The 16,682-nt window shown below is 49.9% G+C and overlaps 1 protein-coding gene across 2 annotated transcripts in view; it reads left to right on the top strand.

Annotated features, from left to right (window-relative positions):
• LOC126187497 (endoplasmic reticulum mannosyl-oligosaccharide 1,2-alpha-mannosidase) overlaps window positions 1-16,682 on the top strand; it is a 124,437-nt gene that overhangs the window by 88,216 nt on the left and 19,539 nt on the right. For both annotated transcript variants that reach the window (XM_049928611.1, XM_049928612.1), the window contains one exon: window positions 15,574-15,761. In XM_049928611.1, coding sequence (XP_049784568.1) covers window positions 15,574-15,761 — 188 coding nt within the window. The remainder of the gene's footprint in view (window positions 1-15,573; window positions 15,762-16,682) is intronic.

Raw genomic sequence — 16,682 nt, 5'->3', positions numbered from 1 at the left:
GGGGGGGGGGGGGGTCTCAGCCACCTGTCAGATTCGTCTATCTACAAACCCTGCCACAGTGACCCCATTCCAAAATCCAATAAGATCTCCAGTCTCTCCTCAAATCCGGCCCATCCCAGAACCTCTCACCTGAGTCTGTTTCTCTCCTCACACCTACTGTTCCCTGCATTCTTACCTTCAACACGCTTTTTAAAAATAGAGCCACCTATGATGCTCCATTGTGGCCCAGTTGCTGTGCCCCCATTGAGATAACCTCTGCTCTTGTGGACTAAACCTTCAACCTAATCTACCCTCCTATATAAAACATACCAACAGTTTCCTCCACCGACTCCACATTTCCTGTTCCTATACTACATGATCCCCTGTGCATAACTATTTATGCCACATTTCTCTGCACTAACATCCCAATGTCCATGACATTGCCACTATTCAACACTACCTTTCCCAACACCCAACTGACTTCAGACCTACAACTTCCTTCCTGGTCACCATGACCAGTTATATCCTCACCCACAATTACTTCACCTTTGAAGCATCCACCTGCAAACAAGTCCTTGTTACAGTGATGGGCACCTGCATGCCACCATCCTATGCCAACCTATTCATGGGCCATCTAGAGCAGGGGTTCCCAAACATTTCCTATGACAGAAAACTTTGAGACTCATGCTACTCTAATGGAACACCTTGTTTATTTTGAAGTTTGATAAAATTCTAAACCCCCCTGTAGGTTCAGGGGTTAGAATAGGCCCGTGGTATTCCTGCCTGTTGTACGAGGCGACTAAAAGGAGTCTCAAACGTTTCGGCCTTATGTGATGATCCCCTGTCGGGTTTGACCTACATATCTCCAAATTTTTCCAAAGAGCGAACCGATTGGGGAAGAGAGCCTTACTTGGTGCACTGTCCATCTTGCATTGAGAACTTTCGTCAGCTTATTCATCGTTACATTGCAGTCCTGCCCGCTCTCCATCTCTTGGGCATGGATCTGTTCCCGCGTGCACTTTCCACCATGCAATGTTCAGTGCCACTTTCTGCACTGATGGCGACCATGGACTACATGTCACCTAAAATCCAGCATGGTAGCCAGTCCGTTGTGGTGTACCCTGTTGGTTGTAGCCCCCTGACAACACAGGGATCGCTCTACTGATGCCTGCGCCATTAACTCCCCATGTATGCCAAGGAGTAGATGCCCATCTCCCTGGGGCATCAGGACTCCCGGCAATGGTCATCCTGCCAAGTGGCCTTTGCTGTGGCTGGGTGGCACCCGTGGGGAGGGCCCTTGGTCGGAGTATGTGGCATCAGGGTGGATGACACACAATGAAGTGTGGCACATCTTCTCTTGCTGGTGGCCAGCCACCAGCTGTCTCTAAGCATTCAAAAGCATTCCGTGGGAGGAATGAAAGGCTATGAATGACAGCGAAAGGTATTTGCCCCGGTATCTCGTCTGTACCAGAGCTGATGGGGAATCCTTTGTGTCCGTGAAGCCTCAGTTCTTTGTAGAACATTTAGAGGACAAGTACGGGGAGGTGGAGGGCTTGTCCAAAATGCGGTCAGGGTCAGTCTTAATAAAAACAGCATCCTCTGCCTTGCTCGCTTGTCCCCCCTGCGGGTTCGGGGGTAAGAATAGGCCTGAGGTATTCCTGCCTATCGTAAGAGGTGACTAAAATGAGTTTCAACCGTTTCGGCCTTCCATGTGATGGTCCCCCTTGGGGTTTGACCTCCTTTTTTCAAAATTCTATAGAAGTACGAGCCTTTTGGGGAAGGATGCCTTACGTGGTGTATCACTGGTCCTCAGTGCACTAAGACCTTGGCATTCAGCATTGTAACGGCGTTGTAACCACACCCATTATTCCTCAAATTGAGCCTAAACGCCTGATGGGTTGCATAAGTTACGCCCATAGTGCGTCCCCATCTGCACCTACGATCATGATGGACTTTCCATGGCACCCGAAATCCAGCACGGTAGCCAGCCCGTTGTGGTGGGGTCGTCATGCACCCTCTAGGTTGTAGCCCCCTGACAACATAGGGATCGTACTGCCGATACCTGAGCTGCACCCTCCCCACGTCGGCCAAGGAGTAGATGCCCGTCTCCTTGGGGCATCGGGACTCCCAGCAACAGTCATCCTGCCAGGTGGCCCTTGCTGAGGCTGGATGGCGCCTGTGGGGAGAGCCCCTGGTCGGAGTGGGTGGTATCGGGGCGGACGTTTCGCAGATGAAACGTCAACATGTATCAGGTCGCTCTGCGGCCGAGTCTTTTAAAAAGAAAGGTACTGTCTCTGGTTCTGGTTCTCCTGCCCTTTCCCCCTTGGCCACTCCCTGGGAGGAAGGACAGGCCCGCCGGCTTGGGGCGAAGTACTTCCCCCGCTATTTAGTCTGTTCTCGGACCGATGGGGGGACGTTCGCCACCTCCAAGCCCATGTTCTTTGTCCAGCACATCGAGGACATCTTCGGGGAAATCGAGGCTCTCAGTAAAATGCGTTCTGGGTCCGTTCTTATAAAGACCGCCTCCGCCACACAGTCGGCAGCACTCCAGGCATGTGACCGACTATGGGACATCCCAGTGTCTATTGTCCCGCATCAGGCACTGAATAGGACGCAGGGGGTTATTTTTCATCGGGACCTCCTGCTGCAACCTGATGAGGAGCTCAGGGCCAACCTGGAGCGCCGAGGGGTGCATTTCGTCCGGCGAGTTCAGCGCGGCCCCAAAGACAATCGCATCGACATCGGAGCCTTTATCCTCGCCTTCGAGGGGGACGTTCTCCCGGAGAAGGTAAAGGTGATGTGCTACCGGTGTGACGTGTGACCTTACGTCCCGCCTCCTATGTGCTGCTTTCGGTGTTTGTGCTTTGGGCACATGTCGTCACGGTGTGAGGCTGAGCCCCTTTGTGGCGATTGCGGACGTCCTCTTCGTGAGGAACATACATGCACCCCACCACCTCGGTGCGTCAATTGTCCTGGCATCCACTCGCCTAGATCTTTAGACTGCCCCGTGTATCAGAAGGAGAAGATTCAAGAATTAAAAACTTTGGATCATCTCTCTTATTCTGTGGCCGGGAAGAAGTATGACCGCCTCCATCCCGTGACATTGACAACATCGTTTGCCTCAGTCGTGTCCACTCCTTCCACAGTATCCTCACCTCTATCCTGTCCCCCCTCCACCTCCTCACCCCATCCGGGGTCTATGCCTCAGCGTTCCAAAATGGACCCCGCGCATGAGGACCTTCTTCGGGTCCAGCCCACCATCCCCGTGCCTCATCGGCCTTCCAAGAAGGCCTCCAAGAAGAAATCTTTATCCCCCTCTCCACCCCGGTGCGTTTCGTCTGACGCTCCATCCGTGAGTCGCTGCTCCCGGCCGTCCTCAGTTTCGCTGGGACGCTCTGCTGCCAGGCGCTCAGCTGGCCTCTCGTCGGCGAATGATGCTGCCCCTCCTACGCAACCCGGGAAAGCGGCCGCCGCTGGCGACGTCTCGATGGAACAAGATCCGCCTCCCGCCGGTTGTAGCGTTGTTCCCTCGACACCTGGCCCTCTGCGGCCGTCGAGGTGACCAGCGCTTCACCCGTTTCGTTCCCCCTCTTTTCTGACTAGCGATGGCTTTGTTACATTGGAACATAAGAAGTATTCGATCTAATCAGGAGGAATTACAACTGCTCCTCCGCCTACACTGTCCGCTCGTCCTTGGTCTCCAGGAAACCAAGTTGCGCCCAACTGACCGTATTGCTTTTACCCACTATACCTCGGAGCGGTCTGACCTCCCCCTGTGGACGGTATTCCAGCTCATGGTGGGGTCATGTTGCTCTTTCGGGACGATGTCTATTACCATCCCCTCCCATTGACCACCCCACTCCAAGCAATAGCTGTCCATATTACTCTTTCTGCCTTTACTTTTTCTGTTTGTACCGTCTACACTCCATCGTCATCCGCAGTTAGTCTGCCTGACATGATGCACCTGATTGTTCAGATTCCTCCGCCGTTTTTATTGTTTGGCGACTTCAATGCCCATCATCCCCTTTGAGGCTCTCCTGCATCCTCTCAGAGAGGCTCCTTCTTGGTGGATGTCTTCAACCATCTCAATCTTGTCTGCCTCAATACTGGCGCCCTGACTTTCCTCTCGGACTCTACTCATACCTACTCCCACTTGGACCTCTCGATCTGTTCTACCACTCTTGCCCGTCGGTTCGAGTGGTATGTCCTTTCTGACACCTATTCAAGCGACCACTTCCCCTGTGTCGTTCGTCTCCTGCACCACACCCCATCCCCACGTCCTTCGAGCTTGAACATACCGAAAGCTGACTGGGGACTTTACTCCTCCCTGGCAACCTTTCCGGACCACGATTTTCTCAGTTCTGACAGTCAGGTCGAATACCTCACGGCTGTTATCATCAATGCTGCCGAACGTTCCATTCCTCATACTACCTCTACTTCCCGTCGCGTTTCCGTCCCCTGGTGGAATGAGGCTTGTCGAGACGCTATCCGTGCTCGACGACGTGCTTTACGCACCTTTCGCCGCCATCCTACATTGGCGAATTGTATTGGATACAAACGACTCCGAGCGCAGTGCCGTAGAGTCATCAAAGACAGCAAAAAAGCTTGTTGGTCCTCTTTCACCAGCTCCTTTAACAGTTTTACTCCCTCTTCTGTCGTCTGGGGTGGCCTGCGCCGGCAGTCGGGCATTAAGGCCCACTCCTCGGTACCTGGCCTGACTTCAGGTGATGAGGTCCTTGTTGATCCTGTGGATATCTCCAACGCCTTCGGCCGCTTTTTCGCGGAGGTTTCAAGCTCCGCCCATTACCACCCTGCCTTCCTTCCCAGGAAAGAAGCAGAAGAGACTCGGCAACCTTCCTTCCACTCGCTGAATCTGGAAAATTATAATGCCCCCTTTACTATGCGGGAACTCGAACGTGCACTTGCACTGTCCCGGTCCTCTGCTCCGGGGCCAGATGCCATTCACGTTCAGATGCTGGCACACCTTTCTCCAGCAGGCAAAAGCTTCCTTCTTCGTACCTACAATCTCGTCTGGATCGAAGGTCAAGTCCCCATGCGTTGGCGTGACGCCGTCGTTGTTCCTATACCCAAACCCGGGAAGGATAGACACCTTCCTTCTAGTTACTGCCCCATTTGTCTTACAGGCTGTGTCTGTAAGGTGATGGAGCGCATGTTTAATGCTCGGTCAGTTTGGATTCTTGAATCTCGACGGCTACTAACTAATGTTCAATGCGGCTTTCGTCGCCGCCGCTCCGCTGTTGACCACCTTGTGACCTTGTCGACATTCATCATGAACAACTTTTTGCGAAAGCGCCAAACGGTCGCCGTGTTCTTAGATTTGGAGAAGGCTTATGATACCTGTTGGAGAGGAGGTATCCTCCGCACTATGCACAGGTGGGGTCTACGCGGTCGCTTGCCCCTTTTTATTGATTCCTTTTTAACAGATCGAAAGTTTAGGGTACGTGTGGGCTCCGTATTGTCCGACGTCTTCCTCCAGGAGAACGGAGTGCCTCAGGGCTCCGTCTTGAGCGTAGCCCTTTTTGCCATAGCGATCAATCCAATTATGGATTGCATTCCACCTAATGTCTCAGGCTCCCTTTTTGTCGATGACTTCGCCATCTACTGCAGTGCCCAGCGAACATGCCTCCTGGAGCGCTGCCTTCAGCGTTGTCTCGACAGCCTATACTCATGGAGTGTGGCAAATGGCTTCCGGTTCTCTGAAGAGAAGACGGTTTGCATCAACTTTTGGCGATATAAAGCGTTCCTTCCGCCATCCTTACATCTCGGTCCCGTTGTTCTCCCATTCGTGGAAACAACTAAGTTTCTAGGGCTCACACTGGACAGGAAACTTTGTTGGTCTCTGCACATCTCTTATTTGGCTGCTCGTACACGTTCCCTTAATGTCCTCAGAGTTCTTAGTGGTTTATCTTGGGGAGCGGATCGCACTGTCCTGCTTCGCTTGTATCGGTCCATAGTCCGATCAAAGCTGGATTATGGGAGCCTCGTCTATTCGTCTGCTCAGCCATCCCTCTTACACCGTCTCAACTCTATCCACCATAGGGGTTACGTCTTGCGTCCGGAGCTTTCTACACTAGTCCTGTCGAGAGTCTTTATGCTGAAGCTGCCGAATTACCATTGACCTACCAGCGCGACGTACTGCTTTGTCGGTATGCCTGCCGGCTGTCCTTCTTCGCCGATTCTCTCGACCGTCAGTAGGGGTTGTATGTGTCTGCCCTGCTGCCCCCTGGAGTCCGCTTTCGTCGCCTGCTTCGACAGTTGGATTTTGCCCTCCCTACCACCTTCAGAGAGGGTGAGAGCCCGACACCACCTTGGCTCCAGGCTCCGGTTCATGTTTATCTCGACCTCAGCTCGCTCCCGAAGGAGGGTACTCCGGCTGCAGTGTATTGCTCACGGTTTGTCGAACTTCGTGCGTGACTTGCCAGTCGCACCTTTATTTACACTGATGGCTCCAAAACTGACGATGGTGTCGGCTGTGCCTTTGTCGTCGGGGCCGTCACCTTTCAATACCGGCTCCTCGACCAATGTTCCAACTTTACGGTCGAGCTTTTTGCTCTCCATCAGGCCGTTCAGTATGCCCGCCGCCACTGCCATTCATCGTATGTACTCTGTACTCTGCTCTGATTCACTCAGTGCTCTTCAGAGCCTTGGAGCTCCATATCCGGTCCATCCCTTGGTGCAACGGATCCAGCAGTCCCTCCATTCTTTCGCTGAGGGTGGCTCTCCTGTCAGCTTTCTGTGGGTTCCCGGCCGTGTAGGAGTGCCTGGGAATGAGGCTGCTGATGCTGCAGCCAAGGCTGCAGTCCTCCTGCCTCGGCCAGCCTCCCATTGTGTCCCGTCATCTGACGTTAGTGGGGTTGTTTGTAAGAGGCTTGTGTCCTTGTGGTGGGATACTTGGTCCTCACTTCAAGGCAACAAGCTCCGGGCAGTAAAAACGTTCCCAGCTGCTTGGACAACCTCCTCCCGACCATCTTGGCGAGAAGAGGTCCTTCTGACCAGGTTGCGGAATGGGCATTGCCGGTTTAGCCACCGCTACCTGCTCTCCGGTGACCCAGCCCTGCAGTGCCCTTGTGGTCATGCATTAACAGTGCACCATGTTTTATTGTCGTGTCCCCGTTTTAGTCAATCTCGTGTTGTCCTGTCTCTGCCATCTACTTTACAGGATATTTTAGCGGATGATTCTCGAGCAGCTGCTCGTGTTCTTCATTTCATTACTTTGACTGGATTGTCCACAGACATCTAACTCTTTCACTTATTTTATCTGCCTCTTTGTAAGAACTTTCTGGTGCCCCCCCCCCTCCCCCTCCCCTTGAGTTTTACTAGATTCTATGTGCTCTACCAGTTGTGACTGGGCGCTAATGACCTCAGTAGTTGAGCGCCCTTAAACACCCGCCCCCCCAACCCTCCCCCCCCCAAAAAAAAAAAGAAAATTCTCGCTTGTATGAAGCTGGGGGATGTTTCTGTTACTATCACCCCGCATAAAAGCTTAAATATGGTCCAGGGCATTATTTTCCATAGAGATCTTCTTTTACAGTCCGATGACAAGCTGCGCGCCAACTTAGAGCGACGAGGTGTCCATTTTGTCCAGCGTATCCCCCGGGGTCCGAGGGATCACCAAGTTGCCACTGGTGCCTTCATCTTGGCCTTAGAGGGTGACACATTACCTGAGAAGCTCAAGGTGATGGTGTACCGTTGTGATGTCAAGCCATATCTCCCTCCCCCGATGCGGTGCTTCAAGTGCTGGAAGTTCGGCCATATGTCTTCCCGCTGTGCTTCCAGCCTCATATTTCGCGATTTTGGTCGACCATCCCATCCTGATACTCCATGTGCCCCGCCTCCCATCTGTGTCAACTGCGGAGAGCACCATCCCTCTTGCTCGCCGGACTGTAAGATTCTACAAAAAGAACAGAAAATAATGAAATACAAGACCCTGGATCGACTGACCTACACTGAGGCTAAGCAGAAATTTTAACGACTTCATCCAGTGCGCATGACGTCCTCTTTTGCCGCCACTGTCACTCCTGCTACAGTTCCCATAGCTGCACCACACACCGTCAGCTCTCAGAGCCAGAGGACCACACCTGCCCCCTTGATGGTGGGGACACTTCACTCCCTGTTGCTCCAGCTCCATCTACTTCAGGAGCAACACCCTCCCAACCATCGGGGACATCAGTTTCCCCTTATCAGCCGGAGAAGCGTAAGACTTCTTCGGCTCTTCTCGGCAGGAAGGGGTCCCTTGGGGACCTCCCTTCCCATGTTCCGACCGGCAGAAAAGCGGACACCCGCAAGTGGCTGAAACAAACACTGGTCACTGGTCTTAGGGCCTCAAGGTCATCGTCCATCCCTGAGACTGACCCAGTGAAGCCCTCCCAGCCTGAACCACCAAAGGCACAGCGAGAGAAGCAGAAACAGAAAAAGGTTCCCAAGAATCCCGACATTGCGGTGGCACCCGTCCCACGGTTTCCTACAAGCTCAGCGTCTGAGAATGAGGTCGAGATTCTGGCGTCTGCTGAAGACTTGGATCTCGCCGGTCTCTCAGACGCCATGGATGTCACTCGTGCGGGTACTGAATCGGTGGCAGTGAGTGAACAAGCTGCGTAAACTGCCTTCCCAGTCCCTTCACGCCTTTCTCAGCCATGGACAACACCATCCTCCAGTGGAACTGCAGCGGTTTCATCCACCATCTAGCTGAGCTCCGACAACTTCTCAGCCTTCACCCTTCACCCTTTCCTCTGTATTGCTCTACAAGAAACTTGGTTTCCAGCAATGCGAACCCCCACCCCCCCGTGGCTATCGGGGTTATTATAAGAACCGGGCAGCTTATGAAAGGGTGTCTGGTCGCATCTGCATCTATGTCCTTCACTCTCTTCACAGCGAGTCTGTCCCTCTACGAACACCTTTAGAGGCTGTCGCTGTTCAAGTGTGGACACCACAGGCTGTTACTGTCTGCAGTCTCTATCTTCCACCGGATGATGATGTCCCGCAGCATGTCCTGGCGGCGCTGATAGCCCAATTGCTGCCACCTTTCCTGTTACTGGGCGACTTCAACGTCCATAACCCTCTGTGGGGTGGGTCAGTTGCAACAGGTCGAGGCACCACTGTAGAGAACGTATTGGCACAGCTCGACCTCTCCCTTTTAAACGATGGTGCCTTCACACATTTCAGTGTGGCACATGGCACGTACTCCGCCATTGACCTTTCGATCTGCAGCCCTAGCCTCTTACCGTATGTTCAATGGAGTGAGCATGACGACCTATGTAGTAGTGACCACTTTCCGATCTTTCTGTCCCTGCCACAGCGTCAGTCTTCTGGGCGCCCTTGCAGGTGGGCTATGAATAAGGCTGACTGGGACTTGTTCTCCTCCACTGCCACTATTGAACCTGTTTCTCATGAAGCCATTGGTGCGGTGGTTCACTCAGTCACCACCGGCATCGTTACTGCTGCAGAATCTGCCATTCCCAGTTCTTCTGGGTCCCCTCAGCGGAGGACTTTGCCTTGGTGGTCGACAGCAATCGCCGAGGTGATTAAAGATCGCAGGTGGGCACTCCAACGTCACAAGTGGCATTCCTCTTTCGAAAACCTCGTCACCTTTAAACGGCTCCGTGCGCAGACCCGCCGCATCATTCGCCAACACAAGCTGGAGTGCTGGGAACGGTATGTTTCCACCATTGACCCCCATGTCTCTCCATCGCAGGACTGGGAAAAGACTTGATGTCTCTATGGCTATCGGACCCCTGTCAGCTTCCCTGCGCTCTCACTGAATGGAGCAATTTGTACTGACTCCGACATAATTGCCAACCGCTTAGCAGACCATTTTGCTCTCAGTTCCGCATCTGTGAATTACCCATTGGCTTTCCGCTCCATTAAAGAGCGGTTGGAACATCGGAGCCTTTCATTTCACACGCGCCATCCTGAATCCTACAATGTCCCATTCACTGAGTGGGAATTCCACAGTGCCCTAGCCGATTGCCCTGATACAGCTCCGGGGCTGGATCGCATACACTGTCAGATGCTGAAACACCTCTCATTGGACTGCCAGCAACGCCTCCTCGACCTTTACAACCGTATTTGTGTCGAGGGGGAGTTTCCGTCGCAATGGCGGGAAAGTATTGTTATCCCCGTTTTGAAACCTGGGAAGAACCCATTGGAGGTGGACAGCTACTGCCCCATTAGCCTCACCAACGTTCTGTGCAAGTTGCTCGAACGCATGGTGAGCCGGCGGTTGAGTTGATTACTCGAGACTTGGGGCCTTCTAGCTCCGTCTCAGGGTGGGTTCCGTAAAGGCCTCTCTGCTGCCGAAAATCTGGTGAGCCTGGAGTCAGCCATCCGTGCGGCCTTTGCCCACCATCAGCACCTCGTCGCTATCTTTTACGACATGCAGAAAGCGTAAGATACGACATGGCGTCATCACATCCTCTCTACGCTTCATGGTTGGGGTCTTCGGGGTCCACTGCCAATTTTCATCTGAAATTTTCTGTCGCATCGAACCTTCCGCGTGCCAGTCGCGGCCTCCCATAGTTCCTCCCGAGTTCAGGAGAACGGGGTGCCACAGGGATCTGTTTTAAGTGTTTGCCTGTTTTTAATTGCAATTAACGGGCTCGCTGCGGTGGTGGGAATGTCTGTCTCAGTGTCCTTGTATGCTGACGACTTCTGCCTCTACTATAGCTCCATTGGCATTGCAGCTGCTGAACGTCAGCTACAGGGCGCTATCCGTAAGGCGCAGTCTTGGGCTGTCGCGCATGGCTTCCAGTTTTCGTCTGCCAAGACCTGCGTTATGCATTTCTGCCAGCGACGAACAGTTCACCCTGAGCCGTGGCTTTATCTTGCTGGCGAACTTCTTGCTGTGGTGGAGACACATCGCTTTTTGGGTGTGGTTTTTGATGCCCGGTTGACTTGGCTCCCACATATTCGGCAGCTTAAGCAGATGTGTTGGCGGCATCTTAATGCTCTGCGATACTTGAGCCACACCAGGTGAGGCGCCGACCACTCTACCCTCTTACAGCTCTACCAGGCGTTAATCCAGTCCCGTCTGGATTATGGGAGCCTGGCTTATGTTTCAGCATCCCCATCTGCGTTGCGGGTACTGGACGCAATTCTTCACAGCGGGATCCGACTTGCCACTGGAGCTTTCTGGACCAGCCCTGTGAACAGCATAATTGTGGAGGCAGGTGTCCCTCCACTGCAGTTTCGGTGCCAACGTATACTGGCCGCTTATGCTACGCATGTTTGTAGCTTGCCCGGGCATCCGAACTATTGTCTTCTGTTCCAACAGTCGGTCGTCCATCTCCCAGAACGTCTGCTCTGGTCGGGGCTTCTCTCCAGGCTTGGGGTTTTCCCTCTTCCACCTCCCTTCCGGGCCCCTCTGCGTACACCCCCGTGGTGTGTGCCCCGCCCTTGCCTTCGGCTCGAATTGGCACAGTGCCGGAGGCTTTCTGCTGCCGCTTTTATTCCATCCTAGCCACGTATCAGGGCTCTGGTGTGTTTTACACTGACGGTTTGATGGTTGCTGGTCGTGTCGGTTATGCTCTAACTCTAGGGGACCATTACGAACAACGATCGTTGCCAGCTGGCTGCAGCGTTTTCACTGCTGAAGCTGGTTGCCGTCTTTTGTGCCCTAGAGTATAGCCGCTCCTGCTCAGGTGAGTCCTTCATTATCTATAGCGACTCCCTGAGCAGTTTACGAGCTATCAACCAGTGTTTCCCTCTCTCTCATCCTGTGATGGCTGTCCAGGAGTCCCTCCATGCTCTTGCCCATTGCGGCCGCTCTGTGGTCTTTGTGTGGACCCCAGGTCATGTTGGGATACTCGGCAATGAACATGTAGACTGCCTGGCGAAAGAGGCCACCAGTACACCATCTCTGGAAATTGGCCTTCTGGAGGCTGATTTGCGAGCAGTCATCCTCTGCAAAGTTTTTGCGCATTGGGATGCTGAATGGCGCATTCTGACCACTCCCAATAAACTTCGTGCTATCAAGGAGATGACGACTGTGTGGTGTTCCTCCATGCGAGCCACTCGCAGCGACTCAGTTGTCCTTTGTCGGCTCCGTATTGGCCACACCCGGCTGACACACAGTTATTTACTGCGTTGTGAGGACCCGCCTCTATGTCGCTGCGGGGCGGCCTTGACGGTGGTCCACATTTTGTTGGCCTGTCCCCTTTTAGGTGTGCTCAGGCAGACATTTGCACTGCCTGATACGCTCCCTGCCCTTTTAACAGATGACTGCCATGGCAGGCTTAGTTTTGCGTTTTATTCGGGCAGGGGGTTTTTATCATTTAATCTGAGTGTTTATGTTTTTTTGTATTGATTCTGGCCTTTGGCCTACAATTTTAGACTGAGTTTTTAATGTGTGTCTCGGTGGTTGGTTTTTCCTTTTTTGTTTCTATGGTCGGCCAACCACTGTCACACACTGTGTGATTTTAATTCCTTTTTTCTGGTCTTGTCTGTCTTTCTTGTGATGTGTCGTCTGTTGTTGTCTAAATTATTCGTTTTTATTCTGTGTGGGTGTTTTCAAGTTTTGGAAAAAGGGACCGATGACCGTAGCAGTCTGGTCCCTTTAATCCCACAACCAACCAACCAACCAACCAAAATTCTAAAAAATCAGAAAAATTTTGTTGTAGTCATGTATTTCTTCAATTTTAAACTGTAATTAGAAACACAGAAATCGTAATAAAATTTTAAAAAATCAGTATCCTCAAAAAAGATAGAAAACCATGTTATTAATAGTGTTTTGCAGAGCACTTATTCACTTCCCACTGAATGACTTTGTTCCACAGAACACTGTTTTGGAATTCCTGATCTAGAGCAATCATCCCCCCCCCCCTCCCCCCCCCCCCCCCCCTCCGAAATCCCAAACCCCACAATTAGTTCAGATTCATTTATGACATCTTCGTGACCTGGACTGATGGGAAGGACGCACTGTCCCCATTCCTCCATAACGTCAATGCCTTCTCCCCCATTTGCTTCACATGGTCCTCCTCAACCCAAAAAGTCACCTTCCTTGATGTTGACCTCTATTTCAAAGACTGCTACATCATTACCTTCATCCCTGTCAAACCTACCTACCAATGTGCCTTTGTGCAACTCAACATCTCCTCTATAAGCTGAGTAGCAACCTATCCTTTTCATGATATTGCCATTATCCCATCCTGGATTTTCCAGTGTTTCATCACAATATAGAATGTCACCAACAGCTTCATTTTGGTGTAATTATGGATTGTGCATCTTAAAATGAAGTAGTAGGTATACACTGAGGAGCCAAAGAAACTTGTACACCTGCCTAATATTGTGTAGGGCCCCCATGAGCATGCAGAAGTGCCACAACGCAACGTGGCATGGACTCGACTGATGTCTGAAGTAGTGCTGGAGGGAGTTCACACCACGAATCCTGAAGAGCTGTCCATAAATCCTGAATCACCGAGCGAGGTGGCGCAGTGGCTATCACACTGGACTCGCATTTGGGAGGACAATGGTTCATTCCCGCATCCGGCCATTCTGATTTAGGTTTTCCATGATTTCCCTAAATCGCTTCAGGCAAATGCTGGGTTGGTTCCTCTCAAAGAGCACGGCTGACTTCCTTCCCCGTCCTTCCCTAATCCAATGAGACTGATGCACTCACTGTCTGCTCTCCTTCCCCAATCCCAACCCGCAAACAACCCAATCCCAACCCAAATCCTGAATCTTGCAGGGCTGTCCATAAATCCGTAAGAATATGAGGGGGTGGAGATCTGTTCTGGGCAGCATGTTGCAAGGCATACCAGATATGCCCAGTAATGTTCATGTGTGGGGAGTTTGGTGGCCAGCGGAAGTGTTTAAAATCAGAAGAATGTTCCTGGAGCCACTGTGTAACAATTCTGGGCCCAAGTCCGGCTGAACACACAATGGGCATGAATGGCTGCATGTGTTCAGACAGGATGCTTACATAAGTGTCACCTGTCGGAGTCATATCTAGACGTATGAGGGATCTCATATCACTCCCACCTGCACACACCTGACACCATTACAGAGCCTCCACCAGTTTGAACAGTCCACTGCTGACATGTAAGGTCCATGGATTCATGAGGTTGTCTCCACACCCATACATGTCTGTCCACTTGATACAATTTGAAATGAGACTTGTCCAACCAGGCAACACGTTTACAGTCATCAACAGTCCAATGTTGGTGTTGACATGCCCAGGTGAGGCGTAAACCTTTGTGTCATGCAGTCATCAAGGGTACACGAGTTGGCCTTCGGCCCCTCAAGCCCATATTGATGATGTTTCGTTGAGTGGTTTGCATGCTGACGCCTGTTGATAGCCCAACATAGAAATATGCAGCAGTTTGCAGAAGAGTTGCACTTCTGTCGCTTTGAATGATTCTCTTCAGTTACTGTTGGCCCCATTCTTGCAAGATCTTTTTCCGGCCGCAGTGATGTCAGAGTATTGCTGTTTTACCAGATTCCTGACAGTACACTCATGAAATGGTTGTAAGGGGGAAATCCCCACCACTACGTCATAGATGTTGTGTCCCATCACTCATGTGCCGACTATAACACTACGTTCAAACTCACTTAAATCTTGATAACCTGCCATTGTAGCAGCAGTAACTGATCTAACAATTGCACCAAACATCTGTTTTGTCAACCACAGTGCTGTATTCTGCCTGATTACATATCTCTGTATTTGAATACACATGCCTGTATCAGTTTCTTTGGCACTTCAGTGTAAAAAGGTACTTGTCATTGGCCATCTTCTGTAGAATGCTTGTTTTTGGGGAAGCAAATCACTACCATTGATATAAATTGGGAAAATGTGCACCTTCAGGAAACAGTACTTAATACTCAGAACATGCTCTGACAAATTAATAAACGCTTAGGTGTTATGTCACTGGCATTCCAAACAACTCTGTTCATGGAAATTTTCACTATGGCAGGTACCTACCTTTTACTACCTGTCTCCTCCCAGCACATGGAAATAATTTACATTGCTTCTTTAGATGTTCCTCTGTTCTCTGATTCCTTCCATAATTCCATTTTATCTATCCAGCTCTGTCTTGTTGTCACATTTCTCCTCCTCTCTTTGCTTTGCCACCCACACTCTCCTACTGCTTCCACTCATGTTTTTGTCTTTTTGTCAACATTTTCTTCCTCACTCAGCCACTCCTTATCCAACTTCTCCAGTATTTTTGCTGCATTAATACTTCCTCTTCATTTACAGTATTTCTATCCCCCTCTATTATCTCATCTCCATACTATTGCTACTGCCTTTCCTTTCTGTTGTCAAACTCAGATTGCTTTTCTCATAAGGTGCAATGTTTATTTGCATGGCATTAAAATTATTCCTTGCCCTTTGTTTCTGTTTTTGCTCTATTCCTCTATAATAAGACTCTTTTATTCTTTAATCTACAATTAAATCATTTCCAATTTTCTTTGAGTCAATCCTTGCTTTCCTTTCCTTCTTCAGTAATCCTCAAAAAAGTAAACTTATGACAGTGATTCTCAGGACACCAAATTTACTTTGAAAGACCTACAGTAGTCCAGATTTTTACAAGTTATCATTTTTTGCATCCCTTCATTCATAGATGAAATGTCTGTTTCTAGGTTTTGGCATCAAAAGTGTCGCAGCATGTTCATGGACTGTCAAAAACGGAAGGGTTGGTTCCAATCTTTATAAATGCCAATACAGGGCATTTCAGGGTATATGCCCCAATTACTTTAGGTGCTCGAGGGGACAGTTATTATGAATATCTTCTTAAGCAGTGGTTACAGACTGGACGATCTATTGACTAGTAAGTATTCTGTGATTGGAGAAATGTTTACTGTGTATTATTCATTTTTATTGGCAGTTTTTCAGGATTAAATTTGTTTTATATTAATTATTTCCACAAAATTTTGTTTCATCATTTGTGATTTAAAAAAATAGTTTTGTACTCTCACCCATTTCTATGTAAAATGTGTTTTTGTGCATGGTAATAAGAGGAATGCCATCTATCTAACTTGAGTGCAAACAAAGTAGTCAGCAGAAGCATTGGTTAACTTGGAATATTTAGTTATGGTGCATTTTGAGATTTTATTGTTCATAATTTTACACACACACACACACACACACACACAGTATACAGTGATAAAAATTATATAATACCTATTTTATTTATTTATTTATTTATTGTTCCATGGGACCACATTAAGGAGAAGTCTCCATGGTCTTGGAACGAGTCAATACATGAAATTATAACACGATAGTGGAAACAGATAAAATAAAATATAAGAAACATACTCAGGAGACAATTCGTAAGTTTAAATAAAGAAAATCAACAATGTAACACTGGAATTTGCTTAATTTTTCAGCTCTTAGAGGAGCTCCTCGGCAGAATAGGAGTGAGCCATGAGGAAACTCTTCAGTTTGGACTTAAAAGTGTTCGGGCTACTGCTAAGATTTTTAAGTTCTTGTGGTAGCTTATTGAAAATGGATGCAGCAGAATACTGCACCTGGACAAGAGTCAAGGAAGTGCATTCCACATGCAGATTTGATTTCTGCCTAGTATTAACTGAGTGAAAGCTGCTAACTCTTGGGAATAAGCTAATATTGCTAACAACAAACGACATTAAAGAAAATATATACTGTGAGGGCAATGTCAGAATTCCCAGACTATTGAATAGGGGTCGACAAGAGTTTCTCGAACTTACACCACACATAGCTCGAACAGCCC

This window comes from Schistocerca cancellata, chromosome 5 (genome assembly GCF_023864275.1).
Source record: "Schistocerca cancellata isolate TAMUIC-IGC-003103 chromosome 5, iqSchCanc2.1, whole genome shotgun sequence".
Taxonomy (NCBI): domain Eukaryota; kingdom Metazoa; phylum Arthropoda; class Insecta; order Orthoptera; family Acrididae; genus Schistocerca; species Schistocerca cancellata.
Note: the sequence above shows the minus strand (reverse complement) of the source record. Positions and strands in the feature narration are given on the sequence as shown.